Here is a 22881-nt window from a genome sequence, read left to right as displayed (position 1 = left end):
TGACAGACCTCAGATCTACAACCTATAAAATGTATCCGTTATTTCACGCAGTAACTATTATCATGTTGGATAGCTCGAGCTTTTATCTTCTATATTACAAAGCAGTCGAGTTTCTTCAGTATTCTTATTTCATCTCCTCGACATAATCTTCTCGCTATCAATTTCTCAACGGGCCTTCTGTCAAAAACCAGCATCATGTCATCTTCTCTCGAATCACTCTCTGTTGGTTTTTCTTTTACGAAAACAGTCCATCGAACTCCTTACCCTGCCATCTCGCCTTTTAGGGACGAGCTTTCGCAGACTGGAAAGACAGTCCTCATTACAGGTGGCCATACAGGCATTGGATTCGCTATCGCGAGAGCTTTTGCGAAGGCTGACGCAAGAAGAATCATCATTGTCGCACGTCGCTCCAGCGTCGTCAATTCCGCTGCCTCACTCCTTGGGACGGAGTTTCCAAAGGTGCAAGCAATAGGGCGTGGGTGTGATGTGTCCGACATAGCATCCGCCGATGCTCTGTAGCAGAGCCTATCCAAGGAAGATATCTTTGTGGATGTTCTTGTGTTAAATGCAGCGAAGTTGTCGACGCAACCCATTCTTGAGTCAGGCAGAGATGCGGTCTGGAGCGAGTATTTGCTGAACACACGGACAACTCTGGACTTCACTGAACGACTCTACAGACAGGCAAACTCCAAAGGTCGCCGGAAGGTATGATTATTGATTAAGAATGACATATCCCGGTCTCACTAAGTAGCAGGCTGTCGTCAACTTGAGTTCAATGTCCATCCACGACACCAAATTGACTGGAAACCAACCCAGTTACGGAGCAAGCAAAAGTGCAGGCACCATGCTACTACAGCGAATTGCCAAGGATGTGTTGCCTGATGACTTGCAAATCCTTAGCTACCACCCAGGTGGCGTTTACACGGAGCTGATGGAAAAGGCTGGCGCCAGCCGGGATGCCTACCCGTGGGACCATGGTAAGATACCCATTTGCTCAAGTCGGAGGCGGTTGGACGAGGTTTGACGACGATATAGAGGATTTACCTGGACAGTTTGCTGTCTGGGCAGCGTCAGACGAAGCGAAATTCCTTCATGGCAGATTTGTGTGGGCAAAGTGGGATGTGGCCGAGTTACGTGAAGGACCTATTCGGGAACGTCTGGATAACGATCCGGATTTTCTCACAGTCGGCGTCATTGGCCTTTAGAGCTTGAAAAAGTCGTGAGGTTAAAGTCTTTTAGAGCTACTTCCTCCGGAAGTCTCGAAAAAATAGACGAAGCAGCAAAATCAACGATACATATGACACAGGAGGGAGGGCACCAGTCCTGTGAGATCTTGCATAGCACAATCCTTAGAGCAAATGTGACTTGATGCAGAGCGGAATCAATTCAGTCAGGCTGTGCTCCAGCAAGAGGCTTCCACTCATTATATATCTCAATACACCAAAACTTCAGCGGTCATATTTCTAGACAAGGTTGCTAAACCATTTGATTGCCCTCTCACTTTAGTTCAAGTTTTAATTTACATGGAAGTCGTGTTGTGGGATGTCAACAAGCAGGCCAGCAGCAGCTGGACACCAAAACACAACCACACCCACAAATTTCTTCAGTGGCCTCTTAATAGACGGTTCCGCGTTCTTCAAGAGATCTCAAGGCGAGCTCTTTAGAAACGGCACTCGGTATGGTCAGAAGGGATAAAAGCTCCCGGGGGGAACGACAGGAGACTTGGGAGAATTTCCTTCCTACTCTTAAGATAGCGTCTTAGTGTTAGGAGTAATAGTAAATATCCTTAATCAAAATGTGTTTCAATATGCCCAGAATTAGTATAGTTTGAGTATCCCGTGAGTTTGGCGACTTGTCTATGAGGAACCATGATATCCAACAGACTTACAAACACATTTCTTGTCAATATGCAGGAAAGAACTGTTACAAGCAGGCCAGCGCAATCATCTGCGCCATAAATTGTATCTCCAGTAATGACAGCACGTTTTAGTTATCCTCCCTTCTGTATCCTGTAGTCACATAACCATACGTTGCTTCACCGGTCGTAGCATAAACGAGCCATTTTACATTTCATCCTGGCTAAGCAACCTACCCAAGTGCTGCCAGGACCTCCTTCATCCCTCCATTTGCACTAATACATGCACCGTTAACCCATCTCGACTCTTCGCTTGCTAAAAAGCCGACAATAAAAGCGATGTCTTCTGGGGTTCCGATGCGTTTAGCAGCTGTAGCATCGGCGATTTTTGCGCATAGATATTCTTCCGGGACAGACGCTTTTGCTCCCTCGAAGGCATCTGTCGCGGTTGTTCCAACAGAAACACTGTTGAAGGTGGCACCCGTAGACATAGCAAACTCTCTGGCGAATGATCGAACGATGCTTTCGAGAGCGGCCTTGGTGGCCCCATAAACGAAGGTAGGAGAAGGATTTCCCATCTTGGCCGCAGCACTCGAAATATAAATAGCTCGGCCGCCACCTTGGTGAGGGAAGTGCGGCAAGGTCTCTGTCGTAATTGCCATGTGTGCATAAACATTCCCCTGCATGAGCTTTGAAAAATGGTCGACGGTTGTCTCGCTGATAGGTCGATAGCACTCCATATCAGTCACGACGGCATTGTTGACAAGGATGTCAATAGTTTTTGTGCCAAGCCCTTTCAAGGTTTTCTTAACGACGTCCCGGCCAAATTCAGGGTCAAGGAGATTTGCCTGAATCGCGACAGCGAGACTCACTCCGTGGCGGCGGCACTCGTCCAAGGTGACTTGAGCCGCATCGCTGTCTGTAGCATATGTGATTGCTAGCTTCTTGAGCCCTTTTCGGGCAAAGTAAACAGCAATTCCCCGACCTATTCCCCGTGACCCGCCAGTAATTATAGCGGTCTTGCCACGAAGGGACCATGGTTGGCTAGAAGAAGAAATAGACATGATAGTACCGGATACAGTGTGAAGTGGCATTTAGGTGATAATAGAAGCTGGAACGGAAAATTACCAAACGACTTTTACACGGCCACATCGTTTATATGTCTCTATCCCCACGTTGATTATCGTAGGGCAACCTCCCAGCGGGCGTGAGGCGGATGTGTGGTGGACTTGAGGCGGAGATGCGGATTCTTTTTTTTTTTTTTTTTTTTTTTTTTTTAGCACAGAGCCGCCTTAACGCAAGAGTAAAGAAGTATGTACCAGGATAGACTCATGTGTTCAACTAATTAGAGTATATGGAATCAAAACCCCGGGTTAGAGTCACACCTGAGTGAGAAAAGTGTGACGCTTGGATATTAAATGTCTGAAGTGAATAAATCCCCAACACAAGAAAGAAGAGGAAAGAAGATTGAAAAACGCGTCATACACAATTTCTCAGATTTTTACAACTCCCAAATGCTCACTTTCTAGCGATCGACACAGGTCTACGGGCAGCATGACTTTTCGTAGAGTGCTTAGCACCAGTGTGGTCCTTGTTTGAAGTATTGGTCGGGCTGTTGGCGCCTGCCTTACCCTGTAACTCAATGGCATCAACGATGTAGTTTGCGCTCAAAAAGTTCAGGTCACCTGAGCCAAAAACACCAAGAGTGAGGGTGTTTGCGCCCTCCTTCAAGGCGGTGGCGGGTACGGTCCAGTTGTAAACTTCTCCAAAACCACGGTATGCGCCTCGAGTCACACCGCGAGAGTCAATCAAGGTCTACAGTATCCTCGTTAGTACAAGGCCACTTCTTACAATATCAGGGTCAACTTACCGGAGCACCGGGATCTTTCGCCTCCCAGTCATTGATAGTTGCCTTTGGTCGTCCACCCTTGAAAGACAACGTCGTACCTACGCGTAAAACGACACCTTCAAGCTGGTCGGCAGCAAGATTGAAGTTAACAGTGGCAACACCTCCCTCCTTGGCAAACAGGGCCATGGGGAAGTCCTTGGCCTCAGATTTGCCGACAGTGTAAGTTCCTCCCCAGCTTGCCATGCGGACATCTGAGGGGTGCATCCGTTCGATCTTATCGCCGTTCTTCAGCTCGAATGGCTGTCCATCGAACTCACCAATGCGCCAAATAACAGATGGCTTCTGTTCGGTGGATGCGATGTTCTTGGTAACCTTTTGGCCCTTCGCGACCGTGACGGTTTCCTGCGCTATCGGGAACTCATTGCGGTAAAGCTTCATGGTATAGGTTCCGGGCTTCATCAAGGGGGACGTGAACTTCCCAGAGGATGCCTTGGTCCAGTACTGCGCGTCGCTGTTGAACCAGTGGACGACCGCTTCCGATTTCTCTGCGACACCAGTGGCCGTGCCGGAAACGCTGCCGCGATCGCTGTCTGCGACATACCCTGTGATGTCGAGGGAGCTAAAGAAGCTGGTGTCGAGCTCGCCTGACGGCTGTTCACCGGTTCTATTTGCACGTTAGCAGACAAAACGTGAATCAAGAGGGGGAAAAGGATGTCGTACGTGAACTTCATTGCGTAGGGGCCCAGAAGGCCGAAGCGCCACGGCTCAGTCCTGACATGACCACTATTCATGTACCAGGTCAACTCCTGCTCAGCAGTGCTCTGCGAGTTGATGTCTCTCATGAACGGACCGCCAGCAGAGTGCTCGTATGCGTTACCAGGCATAATCATCCATACACCGACACCCTACACAAAATCAGCTACCTTCATCCCAGTCAGTAATGAGCTGCGACTTACACTGCCATTCACACCATGGACTTTGTCATCGATGAATCGATCCGAGGTGTACCTTTTGCGTTTGTTTTAACGATGATCACTTTCAGGATGGTGGAACCGCTCTTACATCTTGCACCTTGTTGTCTTATCTGCGCAAACGAAGGTGTCCTTTCCTTCGAAAGCGGTGCATCCGTCGACGTTGGCAACATCGCCATGCCATCCTGTCGGAACTTCCGAACGCTTCAGACGGGCAAGCCAACGCAGTTCGCCGGGGGCTATCTCGCCTGTAATGTGTGTTCCCATATAGATGGTCGGCTCGTTCGGTTTGGCGATGAAGTAGTGCGTTAGGGGTTGGGAGCTAGCCTGGACGGTGATCTTGACAAAACCATTGACGGTGTCGGCCGTGACAGTTGACTGCCCGAGGCCGGAGTTGATTTGCGACATCTTGGATGGCTCTTGGTACTCGACGCCATTGTAGACGAGACTGGTGATGTCTCCAGTTGCTCTGCAGGACTTGTTAACAGAGATTCGATGACTGGATCTTCCTGGCCGTTCCTACTTGCTGACTTCAAACACAAGTCCACCGTTGGTGTCGACTTTGAAAGATTTGTCTGTCGTCGTGAGGCCGAAGGCAGCATTGGCTGTACCCAAGAGGGAAGCCAAGCCGGCGACGTAGTTGATGTAATGCATGCTAACGTCAAATTGATTCGATCCGATCAAACTCCAGAAGCTTGATCACTTAGAGTCAATAGGAACACCTTGGCAGAAACCGCACTTGTCATATCTTGGCTGATCTGATCCTACATACTTATCTGTCTAAGCAACCTAGACTCTTCGCCATTAGGCCCCGCCAGCCTAAAGTGCACTCTATTAAATGACCTCCCGAATGCTTGTTTCGGAAATAGAGGCTGGAATGTCCCGCAGGACTTTCTTTCCCATTACTTCCGTACTGAAAGCTTTCAAGAGGGGATTTTAATTTCGCTTCAATATATGAAACCATATGCTTACATGAGAATGATCTCGAGGGTTGGCCAGCGGCCCGTGAGTTGAGTTCGAGCTAGAGTCAAACTTTGTGTCTACTTGCTACGTTTTGGGATGGTGCAAAACCTCACGGCTAATTCGGCAACCCAATCCATATACGCAACGAAAGTCACCGCCAAATAACTCGAAAGCATAACATGGTAATTCCAAGCAGACAGGCGTAATTTTGTTTCGATGCAAGTGCGTACGATCACGCTTGGACAGAGTAGGCTGTCCCGATCGTGCTTAAGGGAACCTGTAACCTCAGTCTCGATAAAGTCTCGCTCCCGTCAATATTGATCAACTCTGTTTCTTGGTTAGATTCTGATTCTGACGGGAATTGATAAATGAGACAGTACTGGCCAAAAATGACGTTGTCGGGAGAACATGAATGCCCACTCTATCCTGTGTTGCGAATCAAACCCAGGAGTTATCCGGATGAGACCAGCTGTTGCGTGTTACGCAAACCTACTAATACCACCACAATTGAGAGTGAGGTAGAAAATGAGTACCTCCCTTCAACCCAAGAACGTGCTACTGTATTACTGTAAGTAGTAAGGGGCTTTGCTTTGCATTGCCACGTGGGTTCCGGTTTGTCGGAGAATGACGAGCACCACGAAGCGCACAGGCATTGCAGTTAGTGAGGTTACCAGACGACAGGTTCTGATTCAGTTTGGTAGCGTTGCGGGCCGAAGCTCATGGTCCCCAGGTATGGGTACAGTGTAAGATTAGCAACATCGAGTCAAGTGCTCGAATACGAAGAATCGTGCTATAGTCGCCGTCTAGCAATAGGTCTTCAGTGGACCGCTAGGGCCTGATGCACCCTATCGTCATTGGAGAAATCGTGGAACGGCATTAACAGTCTATGGTAATGAGGACCGCCATCTTGTACACTGACTTCCAGGTTCGTTGAACATCTTAAGAGGTTAAAGAAAAAGAAATGGAATTTAGCTGTCGGATCTACTTGTGCGCCTAATGTAGTACTCGTTGTGTCACGAATCAAATTGAAATTGTAATGCAATATGTTGAACGACTCGCAGGAGCGTCGGACATTGCTGGACAAGAAATTAATTACTCTGTGCTAGGAGGAAGCAGGAATTGGAGGAAATATAGTGCTTCTACAGCGACAACCCATGGCAATTTGGAGCAAGGTCCCGCTGAAGAACCGTTCCACCCCGTTTAATAGGGAAAGCTGACACATTGCGCGCGGCGCTCAAAGCCACGTTGCAGTTGGACAATTCAGGACGGCTGTAACACGGCAGGGTTGATTAATTCATAGAATCATGTTCGCTGGCGCTCAAGCCTTTTACTTCTTAGGATCTGCTTAACCATGAGCTTCTCATGTATGGCCGATACCTGGGGGTCTGACAATCATTGTAAATGACCTTGAAGGTTGTTATGGATGCCAAAACATCCCCTGCCAAGAGCTGCCCCCTGATTCTTCAAACCTTCGTAGATATGCTGGTAATCGAAAAGTCTATCTCATTCCTTTGCTGCGAACACGAGGCAATCGCCGACGAATAACGTCCTGTGCTTGTTGATTTGTTTTTGATGACGATAATTGCTTTTCAGCCAGCAAAGCTTAAGCTTCCAGTGTTTCCACTCCTGTTGATAGTGTCCTCAAATTCTCTTTTATCATACTTTGCTAGTTGCCTTTCGTCCTGAAGTTTATTATTGTTCCCAATCTAGCTCTAATGAAGGCTGCGTAAGTTACCCTAGCTTGGCTTTGATTGAGTCACCATGCGAATTTACCGAGTCTTTTTCAATCTCTTGTAATGAAAAGAAAAGAAGCGACATTTACTAGGTACCTCGGTCTCATGGAAGAGGAAGATCCTAACTCAGTCACACACGTCTGCGACCGGGCAGTGATTGTATCTGATTGATAGACAGAATCAACGCTTTTGACCGCAAGATCCATGCTGTAATGGCTACCTACTCAAAGTGACAACCCCGGCGGCGGTAAATAGTGACACAACAGCGCTGTTCCATGTTGTCGCTAAGGGGCATGGGGTTTTAAGGTTAATCATTCAGGGGCCTCAACTCTCCATAAAATAGTTGGAAGGCGCTCAAATAATCGATGGCTATTTTTGCGTGACTTGATTTTGATACAGCTTTAACAGCAAGATGAAAGCCTCCTGACCCAAGCTAGCCAATGTTTCATTAACATGCACCGTCAATGATAAGAAAACAATGAGAGTATCGATTTGTTCTTTTCATCGAGAAGGAGCAATTGTATTGTTTCATGTTACGGAAATCCCATCTCAAACTTGAGCAATCTTGTACACAAGTTTCTCTGCACTTACGCCTCCCTTCTCTTGCAACTCAAAGCCTTTAGGGATATCTTCCAAGCCGCCGAACTCCTTCGGGGGATTTGGCTTAACATATCCCTCTTCCAGCCACTTTGGTACTACTTGCAAGTAGTTCTCCCAAAACTTCTTATCTCCAGATCTGTCTCCGTCGATGTTGTCAAAAGCTCCGTATTGAAGTGCCTTTCCGAAAACGGTGTATGCTAGAGTGCTCTCGACCTTCACGTACGAGGGGGCGTTGACCTCATCGGCCTTACGTGGGAGGATGCACATGACGTGTCCTCCCTTGGAAGAGATTGTCTGCACCACAGCCTTCGTAGTGTCAATTTCACTGATGCAGTCAAAGGCGTATTGCAGGTTGTCGTTTGCCGCCTTCTTGACTTGCTCGATCCAGTCTGCATCGCGGTAATCTATCACGATGTCGGCTCCCAGGCTCTTGAGCAAATCATGGTTCTTCTTGCTTCCTGTGGCGATAACTTGCAGACCAGCCTTCTTCGCAAGCTGAACAGCGTACAAGCCGACACTGCTCGTGCCGCCATTGATCAACACTGGAAAAGGCTCCGAGGCCGGGCTCGTTGGCGGTGGCAGTGCGAGTCGCTGGAACAAAGCCTGCACTGTTGTTGCTAGGGCCAGAGAAACGACAGCGGCCTGGGAGTCGGTAATAGAGTCCGGAACCGGAAACACCAAGCTGCTCTCGGTCACGAGATATTCAGCGAATGCACCGCGTGGAGGGTCAGTGCTGCAACCGAAGACCCAGCCAGCAACGCGTTGGCCCTCCTTGAGAGATGAGCCGTTCGGGTCGGCGACGCTACCAGCGAAGTCGCATCCAACAATTCGACCAGCTTCCTTGGCTGCAGCAGTAGACTTCCAGTCTGTCGGGTTCTGGGCGACGTAATGGACCTTGACGAGGATCTCGCCAGAACCTGGTTTGGGGACGGGAATCTAATCGCCAGTCAACAAGCAGGAAACAACACAAAGATGAACTGCATGAACCTTACCTCCTGAACCTTAGCGGTCTTGTCACCCTGGGTGACCAGTGCTTTCATAGTGGTACTCATATTGTCGGCTGTGTTGGTATGGATGTGCTTGTTTGAGTCGATGTCAAGTTTGAAGGGTCTACGGGCTTTCAAGTATAAATCTCAATTAAGTGGGGTGATGACGTTGAAGTTGTCCTCCAGTGACTCGGGTTCATGATGAAACGCTTACAAATCTCTCTCTGATCTTGGATTTCGAAGTGGTTCTGCACGGCTTGTTAGTGCGGATCAAATGTGTGGATAATTTTTAACTTTCAAATGCCGGGTCACCCCCGCTTGTCAGAGCGGCAAATCCTCCGAATCTCACTTGCATCAGTTGCTGCGAACGTCTTATAAATCCAAGACAGTGACTAAGGAAGTAAGACAATCAGAATAGTTTACGGATTATTTGTGAATAATCATCTTGTAGAGACGTATACAGTCTGTGGTTCGGAGACATGACAAATACAATACTAAATGTCAGCATTCCTTGCAATTAATCGACATCGTCTGGTGCAAAAAAGCCCAAATTCAACTACCAACAGTGGGAAGGCAAGCAAATATGCTTATGCTTTAGGACCGAGAACAGAATTTGAGATTAGTAGTATCCTCTACAAAGACAAATCAGAGGGCGTCATAATCATCTCGGATATCACAGCACAGACTAACGCTGGGCAACCTAATGCACAAGGCTACTACTGCAGCAGCTCGATATCTGCTACTGAGATCGTGAGGATATTCCATTAGAATTTCTGCCAAAAGATCAAAGTTCAGGATAGTGAATTGAAAAACGTATTCTACACATGACAAGGTAATGTCTCGGTTGCCAGTGCCGGGCTGTTTGCTGTTCTCGATTCTCAAATCACCAGGGTTTAACAGTCTCAAAGTGATACAGCAAATTTGTAGAGAATATGGGGCTGAGCTAGTTTATATTTAGTATTACCCGGCTGAGGCGAGCGTTCCATAAAGGCTCCGTCAATAAGATGTGCAAATGTTTGCCTGTATTTTTCTACACATTGCTAGATGACGATTTGACAGCTTGGCATATCATTCTGCTTGACCATTCAGGTTGATATGGTCCAAGATGAAAAGTTAGGGCGACCAAAACGCAAAAAGCAAAAGCAATGGACACTGTGGGAATTGAACCCACGACCTTTCACAGACTCGCACTACATCTCAACTGTGAACAATTGTCCCGCAGCGTTGCAGCTCATGCGAAGCGAAAATCATACCCCTAGACCAAGCGCCCGCTTATTGATGACAAATCAACTTGCCAACGACACTATCATCTGCTTCCCGGCTAGATTCCTGAGGACCACGAAGAAAGCTGAATCCATGTTGCTGAGATTTGATATCGGGAGGCTTTGGTCCGACCTTGTAGCAGCGGAGGAAATCAAGGTTTATGAATGAGAATGCCTTGCTCATAATCATTTATGACATGCAAGAATCCAGATAAAGTCCCTGATACTGTTAGTAACATGTCTGGCCTAATATCATCTCGACCAACCTCACCAGACACGAAGTCGACTTTACTGAAAATCGGGAACTTGTGTGCTCTTCAAAGATACTTCATTCTTCCTTTGGGAAGTTTCAGGACTTTAGGCGTTCTCATTTAGTCTTCGCCGTACGGGTCAGGTTTTAGTTTCCGAGATGATTGTGTTTGCAAAGCTGCACCATGTCAGGCCCTTTGAATCTACAACAAGAACTGCATGACCAGTCACTGGCTTAAATAGCTGCAAGTTCACGAATTAGCAAAAGAGCCTGCGGCAAGTACCTAATACAATGAAATATCTCATCATCGTTATAGACCACAAAAGTTGTGAAAAACTCGATTTTCATTACAGCGTAACACACGCGGAATAAGGGGAAAGAAGAAGACCTAGAAACTACAAGTTTACCAAACATCTAAAACTTGAAGCAGTGTTAGAGGTAGATGAGAAAAACTTGATGCAAGTTTACTGTATTGATGTGCATGCGGTAGTGTAACTGGGATATAGTAGTTTCGCTGCGTACAAGGTGACGGATACAAACAGATGCCACGTTTGGCTACATAGACAAATGGAATCTTATGCAATGTGTTCTAACTCAGCAATCAGAAAGGCGAATTCGGCTTTCTTTGCGACCAAAAGGGCTGAAAAGACTCTTCGCCCAGTCCCAAGCGTGAATAGCAACGCTCATGGATCCAAACAAGAACATGGGTATCACAGTATTAGCAAACAGGTACAGCATTCCACCGGACTGCTTGACAATGTCAAACAGCTCCCCACGCATGATTCGCAGGGATTCTTCCTCGTTTTTCCAAGGTCCAACCAGACGAAACTTGGAATTGAAGTTACTTCCCATAGCCCAGGTGAAAAGGGTACGGAACCCCTTGGAAGAGACGTAACTAAAGCGTGGTGCAGAGCCCATGTCAAGAGCTAGTTGATAGACGTAGCTCTCATGGTCGACACCGCGCTTCTCTGCCCAAGGGTCCCGACCACACCGGGCGTGCAGCTTCCAGTCGATGTCGTAACCGGGTAATGCGTTGCGGTCAAGAGGAAGGTTGCCTTCTGATGTAGTAAGGCCGGGAATGGAGGGATACTTTGACTGAAGGAGACGGAGAATCCAAAACTGGGTTTGCATCTCGGCCAAGGGGGGAATAGCACCTTGACAGCGTTAGCAAGGTCCAAAGAATCAGAGAAACCGGCTACAAGCACAAGAAGGGAAAACAACTTACCCAAGTTGGGTCTCACAAAACCAATAAAACCCACAGATACATCGTTACTGTGGTAGACAGCTCGCACATCCGCTGAATCAGGGGTGCCGTAGCTGTCGTCTAGGAACGGGAAGCGGCGAGTATAACCTGTCGCCATTAACACTAAGTCCGGCTTGACGGTAATCCCTTTCATTCTCTCTGCTTCCGGTCTTCCATTATCCATGAAGTGCATTATGCCGTCATCGTCGACGTAGTCAGGCCAAGGTGCTACATCAATATACCGGCCCTTCGGATCGATATCGAGCTCCTTTATGTGGAAAAAGAACCTGCGAATACGCTCCATAAACGAAAGTGGCTTACGCCAGGGTGCTGATATGTACGGGACAGCTCGGGCGGATTTTGCTGGAAAAACTGTGTTACCTGTCAGTTGGCTACTCTTGTTAAGAGGAAAGTTGAGGAAACGGACAATGATCGATGTGCATTCTCTCACGGCGCAATCCCCCTACCAACTGGTCCCACCCCTCAAGAGTTCCTCCTATAAGCGAGAAGGTGACATCGATTTGCTGGTTGTAGAATTCCCAGAGCAGCTGGCTCGATTGTAGCTTCGGTGGTACATAGGCGGTATCGAACAGACTTGCGATAGAACAGTCTACTGGCTTCTCCTTGATCTTGTGATCCTTGCCCCAGAAACCAAACATGGCCGGAGCCGGTACAGTCTGCAACGGTTAGCACATCTCCTAACAACAAACCCTGGCAACACAATACTACAACTTACTTTTGGTGCTACGATAAATCCATCGCGATGACACATAACAACGTGCTGGATGTTCTCGGTTGTCGCGGTAATTTCGCCCAAGTCCTGCGCTGTCTCCCCCGTGCCGACGATAACAACAGTTGGCTTCTCGCTTTTGATAGCCCGTAGCTGATCCCGAGTCTTGAAATCCGAAGAGTGGAGTACTTTGGGAACCCTTTCAAGGCCTTTGATGGGTGGAATGCGAGGTTCGACATTGAGGCCCGAACACACGGCAACAGCATCGCATGCATAGTCGAAGGTGGTCCCGTCATGTTTGGTGACAGTGACAAGATGTCCTCCGTCTTTAGTTCGACGAATGCGGGTTACCGGCGAAGAACATTCGATAATTGGCCGGAGCTGGAAACGGTCGCAGTATTCATTAAGGTACTGTACATAGAGGTCTGGAGTGAGGTAGTCAGGAGCGTCTCGAGGCAGCCGATGGTCGGAGAAGGCGGTCAGATATTTGGACGACACAAGCTGTAAGGATAATGTCAGCTACATAAACTTTTATAAAAGACATGTGACCAACGAAGGTTCGAGTCTAATAATATCAAACTCACCTCGGCATCCTCGTAGACACGATACTTGAAGGTCCCGCCAATGTCTTCTTCTTTTTCGAATACGCGGACCTCGATGGGCTCAATCGCAAAGAAATGATGTGCCCATTTGAGATACCGCGCCGTTGACAGACCCGCGGGTCCGGCGCCGATGACAGCGACTTTGAATGGCATGGTTAGCGCGTGTCCCTAAATCAGGACGTGCCCTTCTTGCAGGGTCTTCCGTTGTTATGAAACATCAAGCGGACAGAGGTATTTGGAGAAGGCCACACCCTTTACTACCCGCAAGGATACGGATAGAGGAACGAAAACAGCACAATCGAGTGGATAGTAGGGAAAGGGGAAAATTCCGCCCATGGGATGATGGGGGGGAAATTGAGGCAGTCTTATGGCTTACCTCCCTTGTCCGCACAGACTACGCGACAATAGGATGGCGGCCATTTGGTGGATGAGGGCTAGAAACGGGGAGGGTGGTAAGGTCCCCGATCTAGTCCCTGGATTTGCTTGCCTGGATGTCAGAAACTTCGGGCAGATGGTACTCCAGCTCAAACACGGAAGAGGATTAGGACGGCATCCAACCCCGAGCTAATGAATCCGGCCCCGTACGGTACGTACGTACTCTACTTCCACAAACCACCAAACCCAGCGCTCTGGATGGCCCCTCCACCTTTGGGTTAACGCAATTGGGAGGTTCAGGCTTGTGGGTTGGCCTTGCCAAGAGTGTAGTAGCGCAACCTAACCCATGGCGTTATGACAAGGAATTTCCTTGTTCTTGTCATGAGACTCTCGGGACTTGAGAGGGGTAAGTAATCTTTGCAGCGTGGGCCACTCAATGGAAAGTGATCGTCCTTGGGTTTACAATTATCGATTGTCTTAGATTGGCCGAGGATGCAGGCTTCTAATCTTCGGGAACGTGAAGTGGGTACTGTAATCACGGCTCTTGAGGGGCGAGTTCATCAGCGTACCATCATATGAGCCGTTCTATCGGTACGAGCGGGTCGGGTCCCCCCCCTGGGCCTGGGTCCGGCTTTCGAGTTGGATTCTGGGACTGGGACAGAAGCAGCCGCCATGCGGCATTGTGGCGCGTAGAGAATCTTGTGGGAGACAAAGAACAACGGCGCCCACCCGGTGTTTCCGGCCTTGGTGCTGGGCTAGAATTGGGTCCATAAACTATATGAACACACTGGTTGGTTGTAGCCACCTCGGCGTTGGGCCTGACCTCCATCGGCTATTTTTCTCGAAACAAAAGGCCATCCCAATTTATACTATTCCATCACTTCTCATGAATTCTGTCATTTTTCCTGAACCTGTGATCCGCTCACCAAGTGACAAAGATCTTAGCTTGTAGTGCTTGACCGACATTTCCGCGAAACTTGATTCACCAAGCTAAGGCCCAACAATTGTGCCCTCCCATTCTTTCGGGATGAAGGGATTCACCCCCATTTTTCCAAACTTGAGGGAGTGGTCTTGGCGGTATTATACAAGTTTCGTCAGATTATATCCCACTCACAGTTCGGGTTACTAGTCAGCTACTGCATATCCGTTACTAAAAGGTAGAGTGACAGGTGATCTTATCATCTTCAAGGCCTCACTGTGACCAATGATGCTTCACTTATTGTTCAAACCCTTGCTTCAATCGTCACGTTCAATTCTTCAACCACGTTTCGCTTACGGGTAGTCCCGTTTGTCGCACCGCAGGACGCGCAAAAATACCCCTGCGTTTATTGCTTCCAGGCATTGTCCCACCCCATCTCTTGTCTATGTCACCTCTCATGTGAAATTACAACCAAAGACCCCTTGGCTAGAATTAGTGACCCTGTCAAACTGGGTCACACACGTATACATCTAGCAAAACAGTGCCCAATACTCCAAGTGTCTGGTTCTGGGGTCATTCGGATCCGGAGCCTTCAGGGCCCCCGATCTGCACATCTCTAGCTGCAATTGGAAAGTTTTTTGGTACCTTAGTATGCTGCCGAGCCCACAGCGAACATGTGTTCTGCAAGAAACCTGGCACTCGGAACTTTGAGACACCGAAACAGCCAATCCTGTATCGACACGTTTGCTGCTGTTTATTTCGTGAGATAATGCTCTGTAAATAGTTATGTAGTTGGATGATAGATAACCTTTCTACTGTGGGACTGTGTTGGTAGATATGATGATATCTGAGGCAGATGAGCTTGTGATTTCTATTACAGCTGCTGCACTATAGCCGGCCCCCTTTTTGCGCATCGATTTGTTGTTCGCGCTCATATAGGCCTGCCGGCTTTTTTTGACCTGTGGATACTTTTATAGCAGTTAACTTAAACCTGAGTGCCTTATGGAGCCTAAACTGATCGGTCCTCGCAACCGTCCTCAAAGGCTTCTTAGTCTTCATCCCATCACTTATCATAACATCATCGAAAAGGTCTCTGAAGTTTCAATCCAGATTAAGGAATCATAAAATACCAAATCAACATTGTATCTGTAACAAGAATTAGAAGTAGTTCGAACGAAGTGAGTAAGTTTAAAACAAGCACCGAAAGCTCTCGTAGTTGAGAATGGCTGCCTCCGCGGGATCTTAAGTGTATAATTGTTAAACTAGCAACGGCTTGTTATCGCAATTGTATAAGCCAGATGAAGAAATACTCGGATCCATAACAGTACTTAGGCAAGAATAACCGGTACTTTGGATTGCCTTGGAGCTACTACCTTTCGAATAACAGTGCAGCGCTGCGCTCAAGTGTACCAAGGACAGTGGTTCAGCCCAACTTCCTTGTCTGGGCTTGAGTTTTTACCGTTTCTCTAAACACCCCTAACGCTTTTATATCATCTTTTAGATCCTCCATATCCTGACTTCCCTTTGAAAACTCATCCTCGGTCACTGGCAAAAATACCCAGGGTCGGAAGTTTTGGGATCCTACATCGAGAGGTTCAGGAGAAAACGCAACGTAGAACGGCACTTTTAGCTCCGCCATCCGAATATCTCGACGGTAATTCAAGTCCTGGAATTTGTTATGCGCATCGGCTTTTGTTAACATGAATAAGTGGCCAGATGGAATTGCGGTGGGGGGAGGCGAGTTCTCTACCCAATGGTCACTCATTCTCACCCTAGACCAAGTGGTATGTGTCTCTGTAGCTCCCATCTTGAAGACTACCAGTGAGGGCATGTTGGTACGCCAGTGGTCAAAGAAATGACGCCATCGAAGGTTAGGTTGGTAGTAAGCAACCCAAGGATCCTGGCTGTGACCTCCCCTCCAAGAATCCGGCAGATATCCGTGGTTTGAGACCCTTATTTCGTTCCCGTCGACATCTCTAACACAGAAGCCATCGATATCCGCCTCTTTTGGATTTATGTAACAGTATGCGACTGATAGAAGAACGCATTCATCCAGATAAAGTTCCCGTAAACCACATCTTCCAAGAGACGCGATCCAGTCCATCTGCCACTCATGACTGAAGCAATACCTGGACAATGAAAGAACTCTGAGATGCGGAAAACCCGCTTCTGGGTGATCTCCTGGGTTTATGCAGCGAAAATCAAACTTTGGGTAGTAACCCCAGATATCGTCATAATGAAGAGATAATACGGTGAGGTTGCGAGCAGCAGCGGGTGTAAACCACTTGGGTAGGCAGTCCACAACAAATCGCACCCTACTTCGTGGTTCGAAAGTATACGTCTCGGTGTATTCATCGCTTTCGCGTAATTTCTTCTTATCAGGGGCGATCATAAGGTTTAGCTTCCTCAGACTGGGCAAAGAGGTTATCTGCTTGAAGACCGGCCACTCTGTAAATGGATCCATTGTGTCGCCTTGGTCATTTACTTCGTGAAGTCCATAGTCTAGCGTATTAGCCTGGGCGAGATTGGTGATTGACAGCTGCTCTATATGGATTGTAGGTCGCTCCTCTTTCAAAAAGCCCCAGTACGCCTCATCTGTTATCCCAAGTTTTGCCGTCAGGTGCTTCATAAGACCGTGTGATACAACAGATTCGTCCACAGCGTTAGCGTTTGAATCCAGAATGCGACTTCCGAGAATGCAGTGAAATGTTGCAATCATCACCCAATGCCTGATGCAATATCTCGTGTCATAATCAACGCCAGATCCGGTTTCGTGACTAGAAAGCGGAATATCACTGCCACGGTTGAACACTAAGTTCAAAGTCTTCAAGCCTGAATAAAACCGTATGAATGGTAAAGCTTTGAAGAATTCTCTAGCTCGGAACGATGTGTCGTCATTAATATTCAGCGAGCGAGAACTGCCCCTGGCGTCGAATGTAATCTCCCTGACATATCGCCTAAGTTTCGGTGTTTCCGCAATCCGTTCGAACCGTTTTGAGCTTTTGGCGTCGAGCTTGATGTGCTTGAAAGCTTCGGGGGTCGCCGCAGCGTAGAAGGATTTGCTGGCTAGACGCGCTGCGAATTTCTTTGAAGGCGGTAAATGTGAGACAATGAGCTGAATCACCTCAACTGGCATCGTTCGAGCATCTGTTTGGGCATGCTCCATACTGCTGGATATGGGCGGTCAATAGCGGCTTGCTATTGTAGAATTGAATAGGACGAGATTCAGCGCATATCCGAAGGTTCAGTGATGGACGACGTTGAAGCGGGCATGCACTGCCATACACAATCAGACCATACCTAATGGAAGTGTGCATCTACGAGAGCGAGTATGCAGGTGGCCATAATTGGAATCGCGCAACCATTTATCTCGCGTTTTTGCCCGGCTATGCCTCCAGCGTAATTTTGTAGCAAACCCCAATGTGGACTTACCAAAGAAGCATTATCTTACATGGCGTACGTCATGTTGCCTAACCTGTTACCCACAGTGACGAGGACTAAATGCGCCCGGTAAAAAGCTGACATGAAGCTCTAGGTTTCCATGGGAGTAAAACAAAACAAAGACGAGTTATAAAAGGACTACAAACCTGGATCTTATCCCATTGCCAGTTAGCTAATACTCCCAATGACAAGTTGATATTCATGCCATACCCAGCCTCGTAGAGACGACTTTCAAGTTCGAGACTTTTTCAACCTGAGGGTCTCCCTAGCTAAGGTATGCTAACCGATGCACGCTTGACTTTTACAGACGCCAGGTGTAGTTGACAAGAATTTCACTTTACAAAAGATCCCATCACAGTCTTCGTCTGATGTGAATCCAGATGGTGGAGATTAGTGGTTCATTGCAAGCACGCGATACTTCGTTTTCCTACGCGGCCCACAAGCAGCGCGATTTGAGACGAAAACACGTAGTACCTGATTTCTAGCCAGATATATTGACTATTTAATCACTGGACGCTCAAGGACATTTAGGTCTTCGCCAAAATCAGAAGCAGGTGGTTGGTCCTCAGAGCAATCAGTCTTCCTTCAAGAAGCATTCTTGGCCCATTCATCCGCCGAGTGCTAAAGCAATACGTGTATCCCCTGGAATTAGCTTGCGTGACCTGGTCCACTTGTCCAACAACCAAGCAGGCAGGCAATCACGACTTGGGGTTAGCGCTTATGGGTGCTCTGCTAGTCTAGGCACAACCAGGAACGGCGCTATGCCGTTTAAGGCACCATTCTGCGCCTAACATTCGGAGCATCGAACTTATTGTTGCGATAGTTGGAATACGGAGCCGTGTGGCACTTCCAGCCACACGCCCGCCAGGCTGAGAGGCCCAAGCCTCCCAGACCCACGTGACAGGCCAAGGGGGAATATCCCCACCTTCTAGTCAACAACACCACTTTCAACTATAATCATGAACCATCGATTAGAACCAATTTACTGTTATTTGTTATTGACGAACGGAATTCCGTTTCACCCCCTGTTTCACCCCCTGTGAAACCTACACTGATCAGTGGTAAACCTCACAGTTGCCATTAATTTGGTTAACTTCACAATTACCACTCTGCTACGGACAAACCGCAGATCAGCAAGGTCAACACCAGAAGAGACGACTTCTTGAACTGGATACCCAAGCCCAGGTAAAAGTAGGGATTTCGTGCTAACGAGAGAAGAAGCGAGAGTAACTGGGATCTACGGAAACCAGCAGAAGAAAGCTTCTTTTCCTCGAATCTACCAGCAATCCGATTATTCGAGTAACCTAGGGACTGCTACGCTCACCCTAGGCGGGATAAGGTTAATCGCAGCCAATTATCGCTGGCAAGAGCGTTCCATCACGCGTTTTCAACCACCAGAAGAAGAGACCTACCGAATCGACGGTCTTCCAACCTCTTCACGCCACAAGGGCGAAGATTCACGAATCCCACAAGGGACAACAACTTCCCCAACTACAACTATCCCCCACGCGCGGTGCCAATCACGAGGCGCCCGCTAGTTTCTCAATAAATCCCCAGACGAGGTGCCAACCGCGAGGCGCCTGCCACAAGAGACCTCCCTACCAGAAGAAGAACACGCCGAAAGGCGAGCGGAGACTACCGGCGGTAATCCGCCTATACAGCTATACGTATACGCCTCCGAGGCTGCGGCTTAGGAGAAACGCACGTGGTTGTGGGCGTCATAAGGCCAACTGTCCGCTAGATTCTAAACTTCCCAACAGTGAGGAGCGAAGCCCGAAGCGAGAAAGAGAGATTCACGAGAGAATCTACGGTAGAACTCTCTCCCTACCAATTCGAGACCTGTGTATACCCTCACACCCCTCGAGAACATCAGCGAGAACGGCGCCGACGGAAACAAACGACGAACCGACGAAAATCCCCGATTTCACGATTCTTTCCCCTTAGAATCGTAATATCCCGAATCGTCTTTTGACTCCCACTTCCAGGCCTGCATCTTGCACCAATCGCAGCTGACGCTGTTGAGGATTAGAATTCAAGATTCTAAACAGAAGTAATCCTTTTATACTGTCAGAATGGAGCGAAATTCACGAGAAGGATCGCCCGCGAGCGGCGTCACTGCCAAAAGCCAATCAACAGTCCCCATCCCACAGAGAATCGAAAGTATGATCGATCCAGCAGTATGGGGCAACTGGGCAATCGACCTTACAAACGCTAGCCCACAGCAACTGGGTTCCTATATGGGTTTCCTACTTGAGACCTATGAGAAGAGGAATCTCACGGGCCTCGAGCTATGGAACGAAGTTTCTCCCGATTTCGCCGACTGGTCAGAAGAAGACTTCCAGAACGTACCTCCCCCAATCCTACGATTCTTCAGAGACTATTTAATCGGTAACGGCGTCTACGTCGAAATGGATGGCAAGAAAATCTCGAAAAACGTGGCATTAGCCCTCAAAAAGGAAGAATTCCACTACTGGTCACCCCAAGAACTCGAACAAGGCGTCAAGAGATATCGCAACCTGAAGGCTCTGATAAAAGACCCCGAATTCCACGAAGAGATCACGAGACCGGCAACAGTAGCCAACAGCACAGGAGGAAGAGTCGAACCAACCCTACAGCCACCTCCTCCACAAGAACAACAACAGTGGCAACTACCGTACCGACCGCCACATCCCACGGTCTCTCCGTTAACAGACTTCCAACCATACGAGTCAACAGACCGTATCGGAAAGCAATTAACAGAATTCGCGAAACTATACCCCGACGATATGAAATACAGCGGCGATATGTACGATGTACGCGAAAAGAAGGGCTGGACCGGACCGTTTACTTTAGCAGCCATAAACGGCGAAACCTGTACTGTCGATACGCCACGTGGTCCGAAGACCTTCCGGTCTACCGTAGTCAAACCATACTACGAAGATCCCGATCAACCACCTAATTCCATCGCCGCGCCAGAAGAAGAAGAACCCGAAGCTGAGATACCGCAGCAGGAAGTAGTACGCGACGAAATTATCGTCGCCGGCGGAGGCAGTGAACCGGACGAACCGCAAGAGGCACCGGAGCCACCGAGAAGACGCCCGGGCAGACCCCGGAAGAGACCACTGCCAATCGCCCACTTCACAGAGGAATTCAACGATGACCCGGATTATCAACAAATATTCCTATCGATTAAGGAGCAAGCAGACGAAGAATTGGCAATCAAACTACGACGAGAAGGTGTTATTACTACACCAGGCGAACCGTTCGAACAGTCAACTAAACAAGAGATCAACAGCCTCATCGCTAGAGGAGTGTTCAAATTCACCCAGTTCAATAAGAGAAGGCACCAGAACGTACGAATCTTCCGATCTCGTATCGTCAACGAAGTCAAGGGTAAAACAACCGAACCCTACGAGAAATCGAGACTTGTAATACAGGGTTACGCCGACGATGGCAAGAAGGCTATATTGACCCAATCGCCAACGATTCAGCGGGCGAGTCAACGGCTAATTCTGTCAATTACCCCGTCACTCCTACGAGAAGGGAAACAACTATGGCTTCGAGATATCACACAAGCCTACGTTCAATCCTCCACAAGGCTCAATCGTACTATTCTCGCCTACCCACCGAAGCAAATTCAAGACCAGTACCCAAAAGGGACCATTATGGAGGTTGTGAAGCCTCTGTACGGAATCGCAGAAGCTGGAACCCACTGGTGGGCAACGTATCACAAGCATCACAGAGAGAATCTCCAGATGGTTACTTCTTCGTACGATCCATGCCTATTGATCTCATCTACCGAAAATCCACACTTTGGCTGTATCGGCATGCAAACCGACGATACCCTCGGTTTGTCAGACAAGGCGTTCTCACAATTAGAAGACGAACAGTTAGAAAAAGCGGCTTTTACGGCAAAAGCGAAGAATATCCTCACAATTGACGAACCCCTCCAATTCAACGGAGGGATAATCGCGCTGTCAACCGACAATTCGATCAATTTGAGGCAAAAGGGACAAGCCAAGAAGTTACGATGTATTGAGACTACTAAACCCAACCCAAAACAGCAATATGTCGAACAACGCGCCAGAGGGGCGTACATCGCGTCAATTTGCCAACCCGAGGCCTGTTTCGATTTATCCACTGCTGCCCAACACCAAGACCCCTCGCCAGAAGCGATAAAAGCACTGAATCAACGGATTCGATGGCAAATAGAATCGCCTAACCGAGGAATAACGTTTATCCCACTCGACCTTACAACAGCCAAGCTATTCGTTTTCGTTGACGGGTCGTTCGCTAATAACCACGACCTCTCCTCCCAATTAGGGTTTCTGATCATCCTAGCCAACGACACTTCCTCTGACAGCAACAACGGAGAATTCACGATTCACGGTAACCTCGTTCATTACAGCTCTACGAAGAGTAAACGAGTCACCCGCAGCGTATTAGCGTCAGAGATCTACGGGATGGTCGCTGGCGTCGATATGGCCTACGCCCTCGCCACAACCCTGGCGACAATCACTGACCACCTCAACCTACCAACGATTCAGACAGTTGTCTGTACCGATTCTTATTCGCTGTACGAGTGTCTCGTGAAGCTGGGCACTACCAAAGAAAAGCGACTCATGATCGATATCATGGCGTTGAGACAATCGTACGAAAGACGAGAACTACAAGAAATTCGTTGGATTAACGGCGAAGACAACCCTGCTGATGCCCTCACGAAGAGCAAACCAAATCGAGCCCTCGAGAGATTCGTTGATAGCAACACGATAACGATACGTATGGAGGGATGGGTAACAAGACCGTAACTACGGGAGAAAGTAGGGATAGGAGGCCGAATTGACGAGGAGACGGAACTGTATAGGGACAACGTATTCCAACCGCTTCAACACCATAAAAAGAGAGTTTCCAGTGTTGCGATAGTTGGAATACGGAGCCGTGTGGCACTTCCAGCCACACGCCCGCCAGGCTGAGAGGCCCAAGCCTCCCAGACCCACGTGACAGGCCAAGGGGGAATATCCCCACCTTCTAGTCAACAACACCACTTTCAACTATCATCATGAACCATCGATTAGAACCAATTTACTGTTATTTGTTATTGACGAACGGAATTCCGTTTCACC

General features: G+C 48.2%; 7 protein-coding genes across 7 annotated transcripts; 2 read left to right on the top strand and 5 right to left on the bottom strand.

Annotated features, from left to right (window-relative positions):
• Positions 1-195: 195 nt before the first annotated feature.
• On the top strand, positions 196-1205 carry CTRU02_210601 (short chain dehydrogenase; the record flags this gene model as incomplete). Its single annotated transcript, XM_036734124.1, has 4 exons — positions 196-459; positions 520-705; positions 755-977; positions 1036-1205. The coding sequence occupies 4 exons, from the start codon at positions 196-198 to the stop codon at positions 1203-1205; spliced, it is 843 nt and encodes a 280-aa protein (XP_036574149.1).
• Positions 1206-2088: 883 nt separating this feature from the next.
• On the bottom strand, positions 2089-2919 carry CTRU02_210600 (short chain oxidoreductase; the record flags this gene model as incomplete). The annotated part of the gene is made up of 1 exon (XM_070205479.1): positions 2089-2919. The coding sequence occupies one exon, from the start codon at positions 2917-2919 to the stop codon at positions 2089-2091; it is 831 nt and encodes a 276-aa protein (XP_070060722.1).
• A 454-nt stretch (positions 2920-3373) lies between these two features.
• Positions 3374-5329, bottom strand: CTRU02_210599 (rhamnogalacturonase b; the record flags this gene model as incomplete). The annotated part of the gene is made up of 6 exons (XM_070205478.1): positions 3374-3670; positions 3726-4371; positions 4425-4596; positions 4636-4718; positions 4776-5144; positions 5199-5329. The coding sequence occupies 6 exons, from the start codon at positions 5327-5329 to the stop codon at positions 3374-3376; spliced, it is 1698 nt and encodes a 565-aa protein (XP_070060721.1).
• Positions 5330-7920: 2591 nt separating this feature from the next.
• On the bottom strand, positions 7921-9023 carry CTRU02_210598 (zinc-binding oxidoreductase; the record flags this gene model as incomplete). The annotated part of the gene is made up of 2 exons (XM_036734126.1): positions 7921-8907; positions 8964-9023. The coding sequence occupies 2 exons, from the start codon at positions 9021-9023 to the stop codon at positions 7921-7923; spliced, it is 1047 nt and encodes a 348-aa protein (XP_036574151.1).
• Positions 9024-11063: 2040 nt separating this feature from the next.
• CTRU02_210597 (dimethylaniline monooxygenase) lies at positions 11064-13197 on the bottom strand (the record flags this gene model as incomplete). The annotated part of the gene is made up of 5 exons (XM_036734127.1): positions 11064-11623; positions 11695-12084; positions 12140-12389; positions 12449-12943; positions 13027-13197. The coding sequence occupies 5 exons, from the start codon at positions 13195-13197 to the stop codon at positions 11064-11066; spliced, it is 1866 nt and encodes a 621-aa protein (XP_036574152.1).
• Positions 13198-15761: 2564 nt separating this feature from the next.
• CTRU02_210596 (f-box domain protein) lies at positions 15762-17504 on the bottom strand (the record flags this gene model as incomplete). The annotated part of the gene is made up of 1 exon (XM_036734128.1): positions 15762-17504. One exon carries the CDS (start codon positions 17502-17504, stop codon positions 15762-15764), a length of 1743 nt encoding a protein of 580 aa, XP_036574153.1.
• A 2347-nt stretch (positions 17505-19851) lies between these two features.
• CTRU02_210595 (uncharacterized protein) lies at positions 19852-22566 on the top strand (the record flags this gene model as incomplete). The annotated part of the gene is made up of 1 exon (XM_036722151.1): positions 19852-22566. One exon carries the CDS (start codon positions 19852-19854, stop codon positions 22564-22566), a length of 2715 nt encoding a protein of 904 aa, XP_036586523.1.
• Positions 22567-22881: the final 315 nt, after the last annotated feature.

The sequence above is a fragment of the Colletotrichum truncatum genome (genome assembly GCF_014235925.2).
Source record: "Colletotrichum truncatum strain CMES1059 chromosome Unknown Contig_0007, whole genome shotgun sequence".
Lineage (NCBI taxonomy): Eukaryota > Fungi > Ascomycota > Sordariomycetes > Glomerellales > Glomerellaceae > Colletotrichum > Colletotrichum truncatum.
Note: the sequence above shows the minus strand (reverse complement) of the source record. Positions and strands in the feature narration are given on the sequence as shown.